This window comes from Mytilus californianus, unplaced genomic scaffold (genome assembly GCF_021869535.1).
Source record: "Mytilus californianus isolate M0D057914Y unplaced genomic scaffold, xbMytCali1.0.p SCAF_25, whole genome shotgun sequence".
NCBI classification, from domain to species: Eukaryota; Metazoa; Mollusca; class Bivalvia; order Mytilida; family Mytilidae; genus Mytilus; species Mytilus californianus.
This window is the reverse complement of record NW_026262674.1, coordinates 4,625,966-4,649,658: the sequence shown is the minus strand read 5'-3', so window position 1 is coordinate 4,649,658 and position 23,693 is coordinate 4,625,966. Positions and strand designations below refer to the sequence as shown.

Here is a 23,693-nt window from a genome sequence, read left to right as displayed (position 1 = left end):
TAAGCAGCAATAATGTTCAACAAAGTAAGATCTACAAAAAAGTTAATATGACTATAATTGTCAATTGACCCCTTAAGGAGTTATTGTCCTTTAAGACAATTTTACACAATTTGTTCATCAAGTTTGCTAACATTTAAAAATCTTCTCCTCTGAAACTACTGGGCCAATTACCTTCAAAGTTTAACTAAATGTTCCTTAGGGTATCTTGTTTATAAATTGTATCCAAAGTTTGTATCCATCAACAAACATGGCTGCCATGGCTAAAAATAGAACATAAGGGTCAAATGCAGTTTTTGAATTATATCTCAAAAACTAAATCTTTTAGAGCAAATGTGACATGGGATAAAATTGTTTAATTGGTCAAGATCTATCGGCCCTGAGATTATCAGACGAATCGAACAACCCATTGTTGGGTTGCTGCCACCGAATTGGTAGTTTTTACAAAATTTTGCAGTTTTTTGTTATTATTTTAAATATTATTATAGATATATATAAACTGTAAGCAGCAATAATGTTCAGCAAAGTAAGATCTACAAAAAAGTTTTATATGACCAAAATTGTCAATTGACTCCTTAAGGAGTTATTGCCCTTTAAAGGCAATTTTACACAATTTGTTCATCAAGTTTGCTAACATTCAAAAATCTTCTCCTCTGAAATACAGGTGAGCGATTCAGGTTCTTGAGAGCCTCTTGTTGGGGGCAAACAGGGGCTGATCCAGCTTGGGGTTCCCAACTCAAGAGAAAAAAGGGGGGGTCCATCCATTCAAATGCATTGATCTTTTAAATAAAAGTCGGGTCCAAACCGCGGAACCCCCGTCCCCAGATCGGCCAATGGGTAACCGAGGGGGGGGGGGGGGGGGGGGGTGGTCCCGGGAGTTAGAATCCCCATTTTTTCTAAAGACCAATGCTTTAGAATAGAGACATATGACTGGGATAAAAAAAATTACCTTCAAGCAAAGGAGTATTTAAAGGATTATTTTTGTATTCAAAATAGATGCTTAATTTTTTTTCGCTATTGGAATTTCCTAAAATGTGTTTTTTTAATATCTTGAAACAATTTGTAGTGAACACTATTAGTAATTTCTTATGTTCATGCTATTTAAAAAATAATCAATTTCTATTGTTACGAATAACAATGGACTTTGTTTGCGGGATGTAGAAGCAGGTGTTCCCAGAAACCGCCGCTCGTCATACCCTGTGGTCAAAATCCTTTGTTATTCGTAAGAATAGATCTATTCAATTTACACTTAGTTCAATATAATAGACATTTAAATTGTAACCCATTGGTAGACGAGAGGTTTCGTCGATATGTTGATGACAGTCACAAATAACAGATTTTAAGGACGCGTACGTAGGCATATAGAAATTACAAAAATAAAGGTAAGTTTTTAAACTAGTTCCATTAGTGAATAGAAATCAGTAAGTTAGCCATTTCAAACTTAATTAGGCACACAAAGGAAACAATTGAATATAATTTGGTGAGTCCATTTCGGCGACAGATTTAGGAAGCGTTGATTCTAGGAAATTAAACCATTGTAGTGACGTCAGCCTATTCATTTACCGTGGATTCTTTTTCTAGAATCAACGCTTCCTAAATCTGCCGCTGAAATTGACTCACCAAATTATATTCAATTGTTTCCTTTGTGTGCCTAATTTCATTAAGTTTGAATTGGCTAATTAACTGATTTCTGTTCACTAATGGAATTAATTTAAAAACTTACCTTTATTTTTTGTAATTTGTATATGCTTTAACTGGGAATCGAACCCTTCCTTGAAATCTGTTATGTGTGACTGACATCAACACATCGACGAAACCTCTCGGCTACCAATGGGTTACACTATAGATGTCTATTTTATATATTTAAATGAACATCTGATATACATCGGTTCATCGGACACACAGGGCTTGTACCTTTATATAGACACAATAGGCAGTCGTATAGTATGAGTTGGTAGCCGCGAGGTTAGCATGGTTAAAATCAATGAGTTAAAGATAGGGATTTGTCGGTTTAGGTTCGAATCCCTGTATTCTCTCTGTTGTTCCAATTCTTAAGTGATCTTTGTTTTTTTTTCTAATTTTGCATGTTATAGTGGATATTTTTGTAATAATAGCGAGTTTTACCGGTTTTTTTTTATTATTATTGGCTATTTCACATGTTTGAAACAAAAATGATTACATTCTATTTGTCAATTTTTGTTTTATAAATATAGTATGATTTCATCTGTTTTACTACATAATTTTACAAAGGTTTGTTGGCAAATTCCTATGCGAGAAAATCGTGATGTGCCTAGAGTGCTAGAAAAATTTCGATAACATACTTGTTATATATACTTTATATATGCTTTCTGGTCGGGTTGTTGTCTCTTTGACACGTCCCCATTTCCATTTTCAATTAATTAGAAATAATTTCGAATATGTCTTTTTTTGTATAAACAGATAATATTCATATGCCTGGTAATATAAAGATCTTTAAAGGTAGAAGTTTTATACTTGTATTTTGTTAACCAATTAATTGTGATCTGAGATTTATCAATGCATCGTTGGACACGATAACATGGTTATTTAAACTCACTTACAATACCTTCTAATTAGGAAAAGGCTTTAATTTTGAAAAGAAATTAACACAATAGTTTAAGTTATAGATACAATGGATAAGCGTAGATTCATGAAAAACAAAACATTCGCCCTCCGGGCTCATGGTTTCTTTTTCAAGAATCCACGCTTATCCATTGTATCTATATAACAGAATCCACGGTAAATAAATAGGCTGACGTCACGACAATGGTTTAAACATTCTTAATCGCAAAGTTAAGACCTTTCAATACAACAAAGAATTTAAAGGCACAATTGAATACTTTGCGGGTGCCTTTTAGTAATCACACTGTTTGTCTGTCCGTCAACACTTCGATTTCGTACAATAAGTCAAGATTGTCACAATTGATTTAAAAATCTTTATGCTCAGTGTTAATATCTAAAACAGAAAGTACATTGCTTATAATTTAGACACAAATTGTGATAAAAACTCATAACAAGAGGCTTTCAAGAGCCTATGTCGCTCACCTGATTCTACTTTGGTTTTGGAAATCATGTAAAAAATGATTAAAATCATAACAGATACCGTAATAATGATTGAGGCCATGTTTGGATTCATTCCATTCAGTGCTCCTCTAGAAGAAGCATTTGTATGTATTTTCCATAGGGTCTTATGTTAAACTTAGTCCCCTGCTGGCGGCCATCTTGAATGATGGTTCGGCTACAAAGTAACATCACTTGCACCTCATTAGGAACATTCATGCCATGTTTGGTTTCATTCTATTCAGTGGTTCTCTAGAAGAAAACATGTGTATGTATTTCCCTTATGGTCCTATGTTAAACTTACTCCCCCTGCTGGCAGCCATCGTTGGTGACAAATCAGCTACAAAGTAACAACACTTGGTCAACAACTTAAAAGAAACATTCATACCATGTTTGGTTTCAATCCATTAAGCGATTTTCTAAAAGAAGACATTGTAAAAAATATTTCCGTACTCCATGTATACCTTACAACAAAATTATTTTTATTTACCTGTGTACGTTATTTTATTTGGTGGCATTTTGTCCAAGGTTATGGTTGTCTTTCTGATATTGTTTGACATCTCACCCCTCCCCCTTTTTTTTTATTAATTTTGTATTTATATTGTGTTATAGATCAAATATATTCGTTCAGTGTATGTTCACTTGCTTTTGTTAATATGTCTTTTGATTGAGTTAAGCCATTTCAATTGATATTTTCTATGTTGTGATGTTACACTATTGTTTCAGGTAAGGGTGAAGGTTGGCGCCTATTAAAGCGTTTAAACCCGTTGCATTTGTTTGCACCTGTCCTAAGTCAGGAACCTGATGTTCAGTGGTTGTCGTTTGTTGATGTGGTTTATAAGTGTTTCTCGTTTCTCGTTTTTTATATAGATTAGACCGTTGGTTTTCCTGTTTGAATGGTTTTACACTAGTCATTTTTGGGGCCCTTTATAGCTTGCTGTTCGGTGTGAGCCAAGGCTCCGTGTTGAAGGCCGTGCTTTGACCTATAATGGTTTACTTTTACTAATTGTGACTTGGATGGCACTCATACCACATCTTCTTATATCTATTTGTATATATTTACATAGGCCGGGTCCTCTGTTAAACAAAGTCCCCCGTTGGCAGCCATCTTGGTTGATGGCTTTGCTACAAAGTAACAACATTTGGTCAGCACCTCGTAAGGAACATTCATGCTATGTTTGGCTTCATTCCATGCAGTGGTTCTCTAAAAGAAGACATTTGTATGTATTGTCCATAGAATCTCATGTTAAAGGAAGTCCCCCGCTAGCGGTCATCTTGGATGATGGATCAGCTACAAAGTAACAACACTTGGTCAGCACCTCATAAGGAATATTCATGCAATGTTTGGTTTTATTCCATTCAGTGGATCTCTATAAAAAGTTTAAAATGTAAAAAGTTATCAACCACGACGGACGACGACGGACGACGGACGCCAAGTGATGAGTAAAGCTCACTTGGCTTTTTAGGCCAGGTGAGCTAAAAATTATCATTATGTTTCGCTATAATTTCAATGAAAATCGAAAGTTCAATAACTCAGCAGATAGTGTAACTATAACAAATATGTATTTATATTTGTTTTTCTAATATCTTATATATCTAGCCAATTCCAACACATCCGTTTGATAAAAAAGTATGTCATTTTAAAAATTTGAATACACTGTAAAATATAGTAAAATATATCAACAAGATCTTCCTACACATATTCTCATTCCTCATTAATTAGTCTATGCTGGAAATAGAAGTTTTTGTATTTTCTTCTTTTGCATAAATTAAAAGTTAACCCTGCCACATATTTATGTCCCTATCGTAGGTAAGAAAATATAGCCTTCCTCTTTTTTCCTATTGTCTTGTCCTTCGTTGGCACTTAAGAATTAAATGATTTTTATGCCCCCACCGTAGCGCAGGGGGCATTAAGTTTTACCCTTGTCCGTCTGTACGTCCATACGTCCCGAAATTGGTTTCCGTTCTGTAACTTTAGTTTGCCTTAACCAAATGTTATGAAACTTATACACAAAGCTCATTAACACAAAACACAGATCAAGTTTGAATTTTGGTGGCGTCACTTTTACCTCTCTAGAGTTATGCCCCTTTACAAATGGAAAAACTGCTAAATTTTTCATTTCCGTTCTCTAACTTAAGTTTGCCTCAACCGAATGTTATGAATCTTATACACAATGCTTATTATTACAAAACACAGATCAAGTTTGAATTTTGGTGATGTCACTTTTACCGTTCTATAGTGATGCCCCTTTACAGATGGAAAAAATGCTGAATTTTGTTGTTTCCGTTCTCTAACTTAAGTTTGCCTCAACCAAATATTATGCAACTTATAAACAATGCTTATTACCACATAACTCACATCAAGTACGAATTTGGGTAGCATAACTTTTACCGTTTTTGAGTTATGTTCCTATATAACGTTGTATGCAAGCGGGGGCATCATATGTGTCCCATGGACACATTCCCTATTTATTTGTAATTTCATACGGATGTAAAAACGTTGACAGAATCACATTTTGTATGAAACGTTGAAGTTCTACATACTAAAAATGTGCGCATGTAATGTAATGTAATTATTTGAATTCAAATGTCCCTTGCTATCATTTTTAATACTTTTTCTGTTGAAAAATGATTTATATTCAATCATATTTGAACGACGAACATTCTTGATATCGCGCAAATATACATCAATTTTATTTTATTATGAACATTTTGGTGTTGTCACCATATCTCTATTGTCTCTGTTTAATCAATTGAAACTTGAAACAATTTAGAGCTTGACATATTGTATAGACACCTGTCTATTTTAAATTGCCCTTTAGATATGTTGTATGGGTGGTTTCTTTTTGTCGTTGGATTGCTGTCTGAACGATGTATCTCCTTCTATACGTAATGAATAGATTTGCCATATACCTATTTCAGGTAGTATTTCATGGGTATGCACAACATGCCTTTAATTGACTTATAAATGAAACAATTGTCAGGATTTAAGCACACTTTACACATATGTTTAATGTTACAATGTTTACAATATGTGATACAAATATAAAAATACTCTGAAAAGCACACATGAAGATCAGGCAATTTACACATATCGTTTAATATATGTGTCACCGTCGTATTTATGTGTATAATTAAATGTTGATTTGTCATTCATCAGTTCATTTATTTCATTCATTCCATTTTCTGTTTCATCATACTCATTATGACGTTTGACTGAGACTGACGACATTTCCAATACACGTCACTGCACAATTTCATATACATGTCACTACACACCTGAACGATTTATCGTAAAAATCTGTAATAAGATACAATACTGCTTTTCCGTACTTTTTACATAGTTTTCTAGTAAAGTTCAAAGTTACTGAACTACAGCTATAAATTGTCTTATTTGCAGTATTTATTCACGGCGTTATTTTTAAGTGCTTTGTCGAATTCATTAGTCCGTCAGTTCTTGTCTCTATTTAGTTTGTGGTTTTATATTTAGGTTATGAACGAATATAATTGTTTTCCGAATTTGTTGAAAGATTTGTATATGTTGAAATAAATATTTATTTGCAGTTAATAAAAGTGGAACCAAGGTCACTGTGTGATAATTGCCATAACGATAATTTGGTGTATGTCCAGTTCACTGTGACATATGAAATATACTTGTATTGTCCTTCATATTTACATCAAACATGGCACCTTAACTATGAGACAGCAAACCAGTAAAAAAAAGAGAACTACATGCTATATTTGCAGGGCAGTATGACCCTTAATTCACGACGGGGTAGCTAAAGAATCTAACTTTATTATAAATCAAAAGATCATATTTTCTTTTTAATCATTTTTTTAACGTTAACGTATCAGTTTCTTAGTGTTACAATGACAATTCTTGATGTTGTCTGTTTGTCTTTTTCATTTTTAGCCATGGCGTTGACAGTTTATTTTCGACTTATGAGTTTGAATATCCCTCTGGTATCTGTCGCCCCTCTTTTACAATGGATGAAATGTATAGGCAAATACAATGCAATGTTTTTTTTAATGAAAATATAAAATGTTTAAGAAACGTCCGTAAACAGATGTTTCGTAACGTGATACGGATATTTTACCTAAGTACAATGGCAATGAAAAATATTCTCGAACCTTTCTTTCGTCTTATCAAATTTCATGTCTGTTTCTTGTTTGGTAAAATATGATAACAGTGATAGTCTACTTTCTTGTTGCTGTATTTGACCGATGTTTTATCTACAAGAGTCGCTTGCATTGTAAAACACTTTTTCTATCTTTTCTAGACCATCAGAATGTAACTGTTTACGATGAATACCTTTACGCAGGATATATATATATTGATTCTGCATGTAAGTACAACTCTGCAATAGAAAAGCTCTCTGTCTGATGACTACCATAAGATTAAAAGAGGTGTGGTATTATTGCCATTGATATAACTATCCACCAGAGATGACGTTAATTAAGCAAGTGTAAATCTACGAATCACAAGTCAAACTAGAAAACCAACGACCTGACCTGATAAATACTATAAAAAATAAAACAATTGAAAAATGACATTCACCAGACAACGAAAATAACTGAATTACAAACCCTGCCTTGAGACAGACACAAAAAGAATGTAGTGGACATGTTTATGAGCGCTCAGACGTTACGCACGGTAATCGGTCTGTTCTTCATTTTACCCTTTCTTGGTGCAAAAAAAAGCATCAAAAACAAATCAGTAGCAACGGTAAACTGTCTTGATTCATCGCAGCAATTAAAATCAAATAAAAACTTATTTTAATAAATTTAATGTTATGTTTTATTATACAGTTATCCGACGATTCCGTGTTAGACGTAACAAAAAGGACAAACTATTTAAATCTAAATTACAAAACGCAAACCCGGCTGAATTGATTTCAATCTACTTGTAAATAATATCATATTCATGCTGTTAAACGGTCACGTTGCATGTCATGTCAGTTCAAAATCTAGCCGCTATTTTCCAAGTTCTGTAGAGCTGAAATTTAAAAACATAAATTTATCAGCATCAGTTCGATGTTTATAGATTATCGATGGTTTTCAAACGAGAGGGTGTAACTAAAATCGCATCGAAGGGCGACAGTCCTGAGATGAGATATGGAAGAAAAACTTCCTCGAGTTTGAAAGACCATTGATAATCTGTTTATCGCTATTTTGCATATGACGTCTTTGATGTTTACATTTACAGCGGCACATGCGCACTTAGTTTAAGTTTGTTACTCGCTTGAGATAGAAAGTTATCGGTAGAAACTAAAGGCGCACTTGCCTTGTCAATGTAAACATCAACGTAACAATTAAGGCAAGTTGATAGCATTTAAACTCTTGAAGCGAAAAAAAGCTTTGGTACCTGGTGTCGTACGCGATATCCATAAAACATGTATAACATAAATACCGAACTCAAAGGCAAATTCTAAAAGGGGATGTACATTTAAACTGAAAAAATCAAACGCTGTCAATCAATTGAACGAGTGAAAAATGACTTGGTACAGGAATTTTCCGTTCATGCCTATACTTAGATACTTGTGGTGACGGAATCTTGACCATGCCAGATGATACTCGTTTTGCAATAATGGGCAGTGAAAAATATGTGACATATTTATTTTAAATAAGTTAACATTATATAGGAAATATGCTTTTCATGCCAGAAATATATAATCAACCATAGTGGCCATTTTCTTTTAAAAAAAAACTAGTTAGTAATCAAAATGTTAATTGTGTAAAAAGTTCAACAATCTGACGTTTGGTACAGCAGTCGGTCAAAAGTAAAAAAAACGACGTCACGTTATGTTACCATTACTAAACAGGATACCGTACGTAACGTCTCAAAAAAGAGGGACGAAAGATACCAGAGGGACAGTCAAACTCATAGATCGAAAACAAACTGACAACCCTCCCAATAACCTAGAGCAATGGTGTTACAGCACAAAATAAGAACAAGCCGTAAAAATCAGTTGCAAAACTTCGACTCATCAGATCAACTTGTCGCACGAAAAACTAAAGAACAGACAAAACAGAAACTGTACCGATATAAGAGTACTTGCAATTGCTAAAAGCTGGTTCAAAGGCAATGACTACTAATAAACATATCAAGTTTTCCCAACCAAGAATATCAACCTGGTTCACATTTAACGGATTAAGTGTGAAGACTGTATAAACAGTCTGATAAAAGCATGACTTTATGCAATGCCAAAATACAAACATCGAGAGGATGATAGATCATAAATGTTCACAACTGTTTAGTGTTATTAAGGCACACAAGAAAGAGCGAAACCAACACTATAAATAAAGCAAAATTTCTTAACAAATATACAAAAGATAAGCTGACAGCCAGCTATGTGAACAATACAATCCAAACTTCTATATTTTGTGTTGATTCCAGTCACTTCCAAATTTATAAACGTCAAATGGTAAAAGATTGTTCCAAAATTCATAATTTATAGTATAGTTATTAGTTGTAATAAATTTAACCAGCAGAAAAGAGACAAAATAAACATGTTTTTGTGTACATTTGGAATATGTACCTAAAGTCCAACAAATAGTGAATTCAAATTGTTATTGTTTTGCAAATCGTAATTTGAAAAACATTCACTTGAATTTCGTCTTTCATATCAAACCTGGAAAGGAAACCGATTTCTTTTTACATTTTGTAGTTTTGTATCCTATTCCTGACCGGAGAAAGTTATGAATTAAAGTGTTCTGTACCATCGCAGCGTCAACACAGGTCAAATAACTTTTGCAACATATCCGGAGAAGAATACATGTGCTTACGGGACGTAATAAAAGTTCAGAATATTGAATTGTGTTCCAAGAAAATACAATTTCAACGGCCTGGTAAGTGATATTGTAAAGTCTAAAAGAAGAACAACATAGCAACTTGAAAGATAAAGACTAGTGCTTGGTGAAAATAATTATAAACAACAGACAATACTGAAACACTTTTTTCAATTCAGTACATTGACGTCTAGTTGTCTTTTGGTTTTGAATGCCGTTGGGTTCCATTCTTTAAACTTTACCCTTCATCCCTTTTAATTCATAGATATAGGAAGATCTGGTATAAGTGCCAATGAGACAACTCTCCATCCAAGTAACAATTTATAAAAGTAAACCATTATAGGTCAAGGTACGGCCTTCAACACGTAGCATTGGCTCACACCGAACAGCAAGCTATAAAGGGCCCCAACAATTACTAGTGTTAAACTATTCAAACGGGAAAACCAACGGTCTAATCTATATAAAAACGAGAAACGAGAAGCAGTTATGAACTACATAAACAGACGACAACTACTGTACATCAGATTCCTGACTTAGAACTTATACTCATTTACAAGCTGTGAGGATACCTTTTCATTGACTTTGATAATATATCCCTTTCAAACTCTGTTTAAATTATAAGACAAAGTCAACACACGTAAACAAATCTTTTTCTTGGTTAAGAGGTTGACCAAAAGTATGAATTATGCCTTTGTTTTTGAATTTCTTATAGTCATATATCTTTCATGACGTCATTATTTTAATTTTAACTGCTGAATAAGGTCTTCGTACTTCGCTGCAAGGAATGAAATCATGCCAGCGAACTCAATGCATTGTTTTTCACCTATCAGACACATTTTGTTGTTATCCTAAAAAGAAGAAGAAAGATACAAAGATGGCATTCAAAGCTAATCAAGCTAAAAACAACGACATGATTTATGCTCAGAAATATACAAAAACAAATATGGCAGATAAAAACCAACAAGAACTGAATTACACGCTCCTGACTTGGGAAAAGCACATACCAACGAACAAAACGACTGATGACATCTTAGAGTACTGACAGTTAATGAAAGCTAGTTGTAAAACTAATTTCAATAAATAGGGAAAACTTGTTTCCCAGATTAGATAATCAAACATTACAAGTATCTTGAATAACTCTGATTCAAACAAAAAATTCTCTGAAACTGACATTATCAAGATGCTTGATTGACAACATATTTGTTACGTTTGGAGGACGTGTTTTTTAAATGACTGTCGGAATTCCAATGGGAACCAATTGTGCCCCTCTTCTTGCCGACTTGTTTTTTTTTATTATTATGAGGCTGACTTCATACAGGAACTTCTTCGGAAGAAAGATAAAAAGTTAGCAATATCCTTTAACTTTACGTTCCGCTATATAGATGATGTTCTCTCACTAAATAATACAAAATTTGGTGACTATGTTGAACGAATCTATCCCATCGAACTAGAGATAAAGGATACTACAGATACAGTTAAGTCTGCCTCATATCTTGACTTACATCTAGAAATTGACAATGAGGGTCGGTTGAAAACAAAACTTTACGATAAAAGAGATGATTTCAGCTTCCCAATTGTGAACTTTCCATTTCTATGTAGTAACATTCCAGCAGCGCCTGCATACGGAGTATATATCTCCCAATTAATACGATATTCCCGGGCTTGTATTTCCTATCATGATTTCCTTGATAGAGGATTGCTGCTCACAAGGAAGCTATTAAACAAAGAGATCCAAATGGTGAATTTGAAATCATCCCATCGTAAATTTTACGGACGCCATCACGAGTTGGTTGACCGTTATGGAATAACAGTTTCACAGATGATATCGGATATGTTCCTTATGTCGTAACTACAATACCCTTCCCTTTTCACGAATGTGACCTACCGAATTAGACTATTTACCGGATTTGTAATAACATAAGCAACACGACGGTTGCCACATGTGGAGCAGGATCTGCTTACCCTTCCCGAGCACCTGAGATCACCCCCAGTTTTTAGTGGGGTTCGTGTTGCTTAGTTTTTAGTTTTCTATGTTGTGTCATCTGTACTATTATTTGTCTGTTTGTCTTTTTATTTTTGGCCATGGCGTTGTCAGTTTGTTTTCGATCTATGAGTTTGACTGTCCCTCTGGTATCTTTCGTCCTCTTTTACACATCCTCGGATTTTTAAGTGAATAGACTGTATAAACAGTTATAGATATACGTCACTTTGTGCAATGACCACATATAAATAACAACATGATTTAAAAAAAGTTCCGAATATCATCATGTTTATAGCAATACATTTTTGGCTTTGTTTTGATTATAAAAAACAAACACAGTTTTGTACCGATAGAGACAATATTTGTGTTTTCATTTAAAAAAAAGACCTTCTTTATATTCTATTTAAGCATTCCAACGGAGTAGTTTTTCTGATTAATAAGTAGCTTTTATGGTCTACATGTTGTAGGGTACAAAATTGTATGGAGTGGGAACTTTGATGGACAGACTTGTGACACTGAAAGATATCAGCCGATTAGTCATTTCAATCTCGACGGAAGTAATTGCATCTTCCAAAAATCCAATTGCAATGAAGAAGGACAAATAACAGTTGAAGACGGATCACCAAGGACCGACAGACGATGCCGATGTGATTACAGACGGGGATATGCTTTTGTTTCTGAACCTTCAAATAAGTGTAACTGCATTCCATCGAATGAGGATTGCTCATGCTTTTTGAAACATTGTCCCTATCTTCAGAAATTATCTCCTGGTAAGTATAAAAGCGAGTATAGAAAACAAAACATCTGACCTCTCATCATCCATTTTCTAAATAATGTCACAGATAAACCACTTCAAGTGTACAATAACCTAATTGTAAAATCATGTAACTGTACGGAACCTAACGTTGCAAATCCCGGTCACAAATGCTGATCTCAGGGTGTTTTGAAGACTAGCATTCTCGGAAGGCTCCGTTTTGACCTCTGCGGTTTTAAATATTTTTGGTTTGCTAAGTTTTGGTCTCCAACATATCTGTTTAACTTTAGTATAGAATTACCTTTCTTCCGTAGAGAAGTTAGTATTGGGTATTATGCAGATTTTCTCATCATTTCGTGTCCGTCGTCTGTCTACTAATTTTTGCAAAAACCTCACCTCAAAAGCCATCAATCAAATCGAAACCGAACTTGGTCGCAATTAACCCAGTTTGTCATGTTTTGTTCTTGTCGATCAACCAACATGACCGTCGTTACTAACAATAATGCATTAGGGGTAAATGCAAGTAAATGTCAAATATACTGAATAAGCTAATAGATAAAGAAAATTCCCGAGGTAAAAACGATTAGAATGAAACTTTCTACATATGAAACAAATTTTTTTTTAAAATATTCTTTGGAAGTTAATGTCTTTTAAAGGGGCATTAGCTGTCAAATTCATGTTCACCGATTTGACTCAAATTCTCATATTTGATTTATAACCTACTAAAACGTATATCAAACTTACAAAACGTCAAAAATGAACAATTAACAATGCATGGAATCGATAATATGTATCCGCATTTCGTGTGTATTTTAGTCTAGACGCCATCTAATTAACCATCGAGTTGACCTCCGAAAACGGCCGACTGTCATATAACCCGATATAAACATAAATATAGATATAAATAAATTGATAACACGTGCAATTGGATTTTCTAGGTCTGTTTGATTTCATACTATAGGTGATATATGTTAATCATCGTTTTTACCTGTATAAGAATGAGTTTTGTCGATCAAATCAGTTAAACAAAACAGTTTACCCTTGTTTCACCATCAATGTTGACATTCTTTTCCTTTTGATAGCTGAACACGCCTAGTTCATGTGTAACCCATCTCTAGCTAAGGGGTTAAATAGACGGTCACATGAATACGGATTCAATGATGTAGAATTATTCACTTGCAAGTGAATAATTCATTAGCAACGTTTTTTAGCTTATTTTGAAAAAGTTGAACCAAACTGGCTGCTAAAAGCGAATTATTATTTCACTATTTCACTTTCATTAATGATTGAACAAAACAAAATCATATTTTATTTTGTTTTATATCTCGTAGTTACTGCCCCTTTAATGACGAATTTGACAATTTAGAAATTGTTTATCCATTGATTAGAAAATTTTAAAAGACAGAGACAGAAACAATCATCAGCTCAGTACTTCGGTACTGACATAACTTGTAACATATTTTTCTAAACTTCCTCATTGATAAATAATAGATTATTAGGAGACTTAGGTTCCAACTCCCACAAGCAAATTGAATTACGATAAATTTGGCTATTCTGTTTAGGTCCCTTTTGTTCGTATAGATGTTTACGTTTTAGCGCTCATGATAAATAAGTCAAGAAAAGTGCCTCGGACGAACGAACTTTATAAAGTGTTAATTTAATCAAAACATTCTGCCAATCATGATTTTTAAAAAATCACATTACTGAAACATAAGAGTTGATTTCCTTGCATGCATAAGACAATATCCAGCATTTGTCTATTGGTTTAGTCTATTATCTTGAAAATAATGGAAAATAGAGGAAACCGTAACCAACTCATCATTGCAAGATTTACTTTTAAGTGTTAATTTGTCTTAAACAATCAATTTGCATTGTACCAGGATCATTGTCCTCATGATCAGAATGTGTTACCAATTCCAGTGTTTTTGTATATTATTTAAGATAAAATATATATAATAAAATGTAAATTGCAAACAACAAAAACGTTAACAAAATGCGAAAAAGAATGACACCATTACTTGTCTTTATGCTTCACTTGGTTCAACACAGAACCAAAATGATTTTATTTCTATTGACTAAAAAATCTGTATATTGACAAGCAGTGGTTAAGTATTGATTATTGGAGACCTTGATTAACGAACTGGGGGTAAAACCAGATTATATAGAAAATGACTCATCACAAATCAAACATTTCGGTGGGTTTATTATATTTTCACCAAATTATAATACTGACAGATACTGAACTAATTAGAAATTAAAAACTATTTGTTCAGAGAAAAAAAGTATAACGTCAAATTAAATAATGACCTTGACCTAAATTCCAAGGTCATAGAGCAAGGACCTCATATCAAAAGACCCTGGTTCTCTACTATATATTATTGAGTTATGTCATTATACAGCTAATTTTAGATATAAGAGGAGAGAAAACTTCAATTTGTTTTTTAACAATATCTTATAAAAACATACTTTAAAAATATAAGTTGTACTTTAAAGGACGTCTTAAACCAAAACGTTTTATTCATATATAACTTTGTGATAGCTTGGTCTGTCCGTCATATTCATTTTTAGGATAAGGATTTATTGAATATTATATCAAATGACAAAGTGAAAACCACCTTTATACAGGGAAGATGTTCACAAATATCACACAATATTGATTTAATATTGAAGTTTAAAAATGCATCGGTATAAATTTAATTTGACTAAATATCAGTTATTTTTTAAATGTGTCAAGCAAAGGTGAGAAACTAGTTTTAGGAAATTCTTGCTTATCTCTTTTTTTAAATTACATTTCAGACTACAAATGCGTGTGGCAAGACGACCTACATAGAAGTTTCAACTGTATAACAATGTTGAAAAGGTAATTCTTATGCTATGCAATTTTATAAATGAGAAAAAACGGAAGTACCATAATTTTTAAACGGTCAAAGTAGGAGAATATTTTTCATGAACATAGTTCTGAACTGTACTTTCAAACAGAAAATCTGAAAAAATAATATTAGAATCGATGTTCTCCATTAGAACGACTTTTATACGCATACTTGGTCTCAAATTCATCAATATTTTTAACGACTTACATCAGATTAACATCTAGCTGACACTGATAAATGTATTATTCAGAGATAGTTTTTTATAGGTTTGATAAAATTTTGAAGACATTCACATTTAACTTAAAAGTTGGAGCATGTATCGTGCCATTATTATTTTTAATAATGACAGTGTATCAAGTTATGAAAATAACACTGTACAGTAGCGATGTTTTTGTGGTTTTACCATCACATGAAACGCTTAAAACAAAATATTGAAAGCAATGGATGTTAAATTCTTAAATAATTGATGAGCTATATCAAATTCCATATATATTAGTTCCACTTTGCTTGAGGCAATTGGAACATTAGGTTACAAAACATTTGTAATTTTATCAGCGGAAAATTTAAGAATGGCATGTTAGCAACAATGTGTATGTACCAAAGTACTTCTGAGCTGATTTAACCCTATGAAGAAGATAGTAGAATAAATTACGACACAAATTTTTGCCATTGGAAACGTATCATATAGTAACATAATTTGCAAGCACTCGATTTTTTCGTTTATAAATTGAATAAGACACAAAGGTGACAATCTAAAGTATGAACTGAAGAAGGACTTGTAACTTCTTTATTTACAGAGGGTTATGTTTAGTCTGCATGCAGCTGCTGGTGGAATGTTGCTATACAAATGAAGAAAATTCAAAAGAATTCGAACAATTGAAAAATCTATTTTTTTGTAAAGTTTAGTTCTAAGTCGACCATAAATCAAGATATAACACAGAGAGAGGCAATTCACTAATAATAATCCTATAGTTTTCCTATTTTTCTTGAGAAGTTCTTGTAAACAATCTGCCATTGATTATTTTTTACAAAATATTCAAAAGAATGCGTATGTGCTGCAAATGGGTTTTACAGTTAAAAACTTACTACGGATGAAAATAGAAAAAAAAAATTAAATCTAAAATCTGTTCACACGTTACCCTTCCCTTTTAAGTTGTGAAGAATTAGAATTGATCGTCAGCATTTTAATACAATCGAAGTGCAAAGTAAAGGCCTTAAGCTTCAGTTTTAGGTATAGTTACATAAAAAGCAAGTTTGTCATGTAGGTACACATCAGCATGAATCTACGAGATTTACTGCTTCCCTTTTATTGATTGTTTTCGTCTATTTTGTTTGTCTTCCTTATTTTCCTTATTTGTCTTTTTTTTAATCTTTAACTTATATTTTGGAAGCAGTAAAGAGTTTGGTATTATGTTTAGTAAGTATCCCTAGTGTTAACATCTTGTGTTTAGACACGACACCAACTTGATGTTTTTAAAGTGGCACAGTGAAATGTGTTGTAAATTTGGTATAAGCTTTATACATTATTTAGAAAGGAAGAATCTCCATGTTTTGTATAAAACTAGACGCTTATGCTGAGTTTTGCATTCGACCAGATGTTCATTTGCATACACGAGGCTCAAAGGGGGACATGTTTATCTCCAGGACAGAAAGCTCTACATTGGATGGTTAAAATATACTGTGGATTCATTTATTTTCGTGGGTATCAATTTTCGTGGATTGAGGAACACTTACATTTACGTGGATATTTGATTTCGTGGTTTTGCCAATCTTGTATACAAAGCCAAATTAACATTTTTAATTCGTTGAACATTTGAATTCGTGGTTCATCTGAACCCACGAAACCCACGAAAATTGGTATCCAACGAATAATAATGAATCCACAGTAAAGGTAAAAGTTTTTTAATTGAAACTTGATGATATTTGCTTGTAACAAGAACTATTAGCTATTTTGTTTGCTGTTTATTTAAACAAGTTTTATGTTAAGCTGGTTTGGGCTATTTTCATTAGCATTCTATTACAGAATTACTTGATCGAAAGTAAAAAAAATGCATGTACAGGTTGACATTCGTTATTACTTGCAAATGCATAACCATGTCTTTTGTTCTAATGTCCGATGTAGTTCTCAAAACCACACTTTACATGTTATCAAGGTTCTAATGTATGTTAACCCTACATTTTTAGTTGTCGACATATTTAATAAAGACCGTAAATATATGTCCTCGACGTAAATTTATTTAACGAATAGGTTGTTTTTTTGCAAATTCTGTTTATATCAATTCTTTTAGGGGTGCAGACGAAGAAAAGAATAGAATAAAGGAATCTAAACACTGTAGTACAGACAATAGAGCAGATAGTAAGATGTTGAGTTATGCTTACTCTCATGCAGGTACCATTTACGATTACTGTCCTTCAGTTCTATGCCTTATAAATAAATGTTCGGTTAAGCAGTGCATTTACAGGCAAATGTCTTTTACACAAATAATTTGCTAGTTAACTACTGACCAGACTGTTGTTATTTAGCGAACCAAATATGTTTGACGTGTTAATTCCTCATTGAAACTGAAATTGGAGTAAGAGCTTTAGGCACAACTTTAAAATTTGTGACATATCATCTTGTTCTTTGAAGATCATATGACCAAAACCTTATCATTAACTTATGTTGCTCCAAACGGCTAACTTAATAACCAGCAGATTGTGTCTATAAGTAACAGATTATTATTATTATTATTATTATTATTATTATTATTATTATTATTATAATGATCATGATCAACATCATCATTATCACTATTATTATTATTATTATTATTATTACTATTATTATTATTATTATTATTATTATTTTCATTATTATTAATATTGAACATGTAATAAAATGTTTGAAAAATTCAAACCTTTTTTTTATATTTCTTTTTTTCAGATCCTCACTGCACACAGCACATAGTTTATACCACTTTGTTCCTTATCATGTTCATTGGTAATGTATTATCTTTCATTGCTTTAAATTCATACAAACCATCTTGTAATTATAACTTAACAAAAGTTAGTTCTGATTCTTTGCCTATGATATGGGGAAGATTCTATTTGTTAAAACGAGATAAAATTCTTTTGGCGTGAGTGTTTTAAAGAATTATGAAAGGAGACGAAACAAGTGTTATTGTGAGCTAATGCTCACAAATGATACCTCTGCAATAAGTATTCGATGCACAGGAAGTTTATTAGAGGTGAACGTGATCAAACGGTGTATCATGCTCACATGAAGTTTAAAACACAACTTCTGAAAGCTCTAAACTGACGGAAATACGATTGGAAGGCCGGACAGCGTGGTTATAATTATATACTGCAGATAATACTTCGAATTGAATTAAATAAAGGGTATTCGAGACCCAATCGCTGAATACGTTGCTATAGGATTGCGTCGGATACACTTTTTGATAAGCGCTGGTAGTACAAATTGATACATGTAATATTATGCGTGTACTTTGCGTAATCTGCATCATACAGGATTCGCTCTATCCATATGTTTGATAAACATTATATACGAAATACGATACGAATAGCTCTGTTCACTGATGCTTTTAATCAATGATGACCGATGTAAAACAATGAGATGCATATTTACTATATGAAATTTGTTGAACAATCGTATTACACAATTTAGATGGGAAGGGTCTAGTACGTGCAATAAGAAGTACAATACTCGCAAAGCTCCGTGTTGAAGGCTGTACTTTGACCTATAATTGTTTACTTTTTACACATTGTGACTTGGATGGAGAGTTGTCTCATTGGCACTCATACCACATCTTCTTATTTCTATAAAGTATACAACTTTGAAATGTTTTGTCACCATCGAAACACGGTATCGAGGATATCAATGACCTTCTACCTAAGACAATTTAATTCCTAAGAAAGAGTAAAAATATTTAAAAAAATAATGGTATCGCATATCTGTCTTATCAAGGAGGTTTCCTTGGTCTAAGGAATAATTTTTTGATATAAACTATTTGGTATGGAAATGCAAGTCGGGTGATGCATACATACAAACCCTTTAGTTTTCTATGTTGTGTATTATGTGCTGATGTTTGTCTTTTGGTCTTTTCCCTTTTTTGCCACGTCATTGTCAGTTTATTTTTTACTTTAAATTTGAATTCTCTTTAGTATCTTTTGTCTCTCTTTAATTATGAAGCGCTTACCCTGTCGACATACCTGATTTTGCTCATTTTGGAGTTTATGCAATTCTCGCAGTTTTTGGTTGTTATCTTTATTTGTCATCGATTTGTGATATTCGAACACATTTACTGCTATTGTATCTCCTTCATATAAACCTATGATTCCTTGTTTTTCTTTACTTTTGTCCCTTTTTGTTTCATTAACTAGTCAACATTTGTATAAGGTTTTAAAATATTTTGGTCTCTATCACCACTGCAGAAACATTCATTGTCGTAATGTGTAATTGTTGCAGTAAATTTGGTACCGTTAATGATTTTGCTTTTATTGATGTTTTATTTTCCCTTCACAGTCCCTAATGCCTGACCCTCAGAATAGATTATCCTCGTCTTTCGTTTTTAAGAGCATGTTCCTTGCTCTGTCGCACTTTTTGTCGTATCACTATTTGCCTCTATGTTTTATAATCTATTATTAAGTTAACTTTTTAAAAAAGCACTAATATTTTGTGTGCCATCTTAATCTTAGGTATAATAGCCATTGCGTATTATATTGTGGGAAGAAGACGAACTGTTAAAAAATGTAAATGGAAATATTCAGGTAAGTTATTATTAATATATTACAGCATTTTTTATAGCATAGAGACACGCTTTTAGAAAGTAATATGCATTTCAATTGATATTTTATAGTGTGTCTTTTTAGGTTGTTTTGTTACACTAATGTCTCAGTTTAGGGTGAAGGTTGGCGCCTGTTAAAACGTTTAAACCCGCTGCATTTTTATGCACCTGTCCTAAGTCAGGAGCCTGTTATTCAGTGGTTGTCGTTTGTTGGTGTGGTTCTTATGTGTTTCTCGTTACTCGTTTTTATATAGATTAGACCGTTGGTTTTCCTGTTTGAATTGTTTTACACTAGTAATTGTTGGGTCCTTTATAGCTTGTTGTTCGGTGTGAGCCAATGCTCCGTGTTGAAGGCCGTACTTTGATCTATAATTGTGAACGTTTTATACATTGTGACTTAGATGGAGAGTTGTCTCATTGGTACTCATACCACATCTTCTTATTTATATGCACATTCATTTGAGTCATATATATGCATTGTGAAATTATTTTCAGAAACCAGTTAGGTTGACGATGTGTACCGTCAATTCATGGTATACCGACGTTTCCGGTCTTACTTAATTTTCCGTTTCCTTAATGCGAAGGAGGGATAATTTTTCATTACTGAAGTTTATACTTTTCGACAAAAATACAGATGTTCTGAATTGATCAAATCTTTTAGTTAATTGGATCATATGTTAACGTTTATTTGTCGAAGAATGGTTCAACTAGAAAAATATCTAATTAAAAAGGGTTCTATTGTTCGAATGGTTCGAATGATCATGAATAGACGTAAGAATGTACATTGCTTCATACATAATTGAACATCTACATACTGGAAACCCTTTTATTATCATACAAAATACTTAAATTAAATACAATTGCGAGAAGATTTTTAAAGAATTCAACGATAACATAATCATGCTGATTTTACTTCTTTTTGCAAATGTGATTTATGTCATTGATATGCATTTTTTAGATCAAACAGTATATAATAATGGTTCAGCTGTAGAACGTATTGGTAAAAACGCATACATGAAAAAAATGATCGATGTATGTAATAACGGAGAAGAAACAGTTGTCAGCCCTAAACAGCCGCAAAAAACAATACCAGAAAAAGAAGAAAATATGAACCATGTTTCGTTGAACGCTGATACAAATGACATTGAATCATTTTTTCGTTTAGAAGAAGTAGAAAACATAAGACAGCTCATTATATCGGTCGTTGAATTATCTAGGAATATCGGAAACACAGCTCCTGAACGAGAGATAAATAAGCAATTTTATCACTTTTTAAGCGAAATTTATAATTGCTTCATATTACCAAAGAAATTACCAGATGGCTAAGAAGATTATCTTACAAATTGATGTAGGATTTGTCTACCCAACAAACAATCTTCTCAATTTCCATGCATTCGAATGAAAGTTTCATCTGTAAGAATCTACAAGTATTCCATCTTAAAATTATAGCTGTTATCGCTTTTTCTAACTAGAAAGGTTCTGTACGGAGCTGTCGTGCAGCCTAAGAGAAGATTTGTCTATATGTTTCAGCATGATATACACGTTATACGTTCAATAATTAAGTTCTAATAGAATTTGTTTCAATTTTGAAATAATTATAATACTAGAAAATAAATTCGAATGAGCAAAAATGAAATTTCTGAGCAGAAAGTTGATGAATCAGGGTTATGTAAAAGAACGTCTCGTCCTTTTTCTAGAAGAGTTCATCGGACGATACCAAGACCTTGTTGATAACTATTCCGTATCAACTTCAAAAATAATACATGATGGTATAGATTCTAGGTACTGAAGTTGGTTATCATCTTAATAACGTGTTATAATGTTCTTTTTATTTGTCTTTGTATATTTTTTATCTTTACCTTATAGTCCATTTATTTGTAATATCCTTTTGGCGTGGCTCGGTATTTATACATCTCGCCATTGTGTAATTGTGCAATTGTCATTTTTTTTTTGTATTTTTGTCTTTCCTATTTGCTTATGTGCTGTGTCTTTGAAGTGTCTATATGCCCATTTGTTTTTCTTTGGTTTTTTTCTTGTTGATATAGTTGTTTGTTTTCATAGTGATTAAAGATTATAACACAATGTTAACTGCTGTTTTTTTTTGCTCACACATTGTTGTCAATATAATGGAATGCTATGCGACTGTAATACAAGTGAGAGATTTAGCTAGCTATAAAACGAGGTTTAATCAACCATTTTGTATATAAATAAATGTCTGTATCAAGTCACGAATATGACAGCTTTTTTCTGTTCGTTTAATGTGTTTAGGCTTTTGTTTTTGCCATTTGGAATTTTCTATGGAGTTCGGTATTTTTGTTATTTTACTTTTGATAAAAAGGTTTAAATAAAGGCAACAGTAGTATACCGATGGTCGAAATTTATAAATCGAGTGAGAGAAAAAAAACAAATCCGGGTTACAAACTAAAACTGAGGGAAACACATCAATATATAAGACACAACAGAAACACAACATTAAAATGTAACACACACAGAAACGAACTATAATATAACAATGGCCATTTTCCTGACTTGGTATAGGACATTTTAAGTAACAAATGGTGGGTTGAACCTGGTTTTGTGGCTGGCATGTAATTTTATATATTTTGATCAAAAAGGTTAGCTAGGTCACTTATTATTTTCATGAGAAAACTCATAAAAATGTGTCATTGAACTCAGGCTTATGGATAGTTAATTGGTTGTTACTATTAAAGGTTGGAAGAACTAGCGAAAAAAGCAAGACAAATCATGTTTTCGGTTAAAGCCAAGGTACCTTCATTGGGAAATCTTCAATAGAAATTTCTAGTAATCTTTTTAATAAATAAGAACAACCAGTTTTAACTTATAACTCAGAGATATCCTCTATGGATAGCTTTTTAACACGATACAGAGCTAAGATAAGAGCCGATCGAAATTTAAAAAAAAACGTCGATCAAATTTCGTTTAATGATAATACTCCATGTGAAAAGGTTCACATTATATTTTGTATTTTTTTCTGGGCATCAGACCAATAGCTTCAAATATAGCAGTCCGAGCAGCACTAACAAGAATATCCCCTGAAAATTTAATTTTTTCACAGTTTCTATCGGAATTAGCAAGACTGAATTTTGAAAATATAGATCATTTATTTAAAGAAGCATTTATTATGTCAAAACTGGTGGATTCGCATGGTACTTATTCTTGGTATATATATGCCAAGAATATTTCACAAAACTCAGACCTTTTCGATAAAGTTAACAATTGTAGGGACTTGAATAAAGTAAAGTCTTTAAAGACCTTGATTAAAAATGAATTAAAAGAAAAATAAAAAAATATTTTTGAAAATAGAATGAATAGCTGTGATGAAAATAGATAGGAAACTGTTACTTTATAAAAATTTAAAACTTCGCTTGGATAGAGAATTTAATTTAGCTTCCAATGACTTTGCTATAAGAACATGCTTC

The 23,693-nt window shown here is 32.6% G+C and overlaps 1 protein-coding gene across 2 annotated transcripts in view; it reads left to right on the top strand.

Moving 5' to 3' along the window:
• The window catches only part of LOC127732577 (uncharacterized), a 61,801-nt gene extending 39,460 nt beyond the window's left edge, over positions 1 to 22,341 (top strand). For both annotated transcript variants that reach the window (XM_052241646.1, XM_052241647.1), the window contains exons 2-9: positions 7,356 to 7,421; positions 9,744 to 9,924; positions 12,313 to 12,615; positions 15,396 to 15,459; positions 17,758 to 17,858; positions 18,393 to 18,449; positions 20,165 to 20,236; positions 21,212 to 22,341. In XM_052241646.1, the coding sequence (XP_052097606.1) occupies positions 7,380 to 7,421; positions 9,744 to 9,924; positions 12,313 to 12,615; positions 15,396 to 15,459; positions 17,758 to 17,858; positions 18,393 to 18,449; positions 20,165 to 20,236; positions 21,212 to 21,579 (1,188 nt within the window). In that variant the 5' untranslated portion in view covers positions 7,356 to 7,379 and the 3' untranslated portion in view covers positions 21,580 to 22,341. The remainder of the gene's footprint in view (positions 1 to 7,355; positions 7,422 to 9,743; positions 9,925 to 12,312; positions 12,616 to 15,395; positions 15,460 to 17,757; positions 17,859 to 18,392; positions 18,450 to 20,164; positions 20,237 to 21,211) is intronic.
• Positions 22,342 to 23,693: the final 1,352 nt, after the last annotated feature.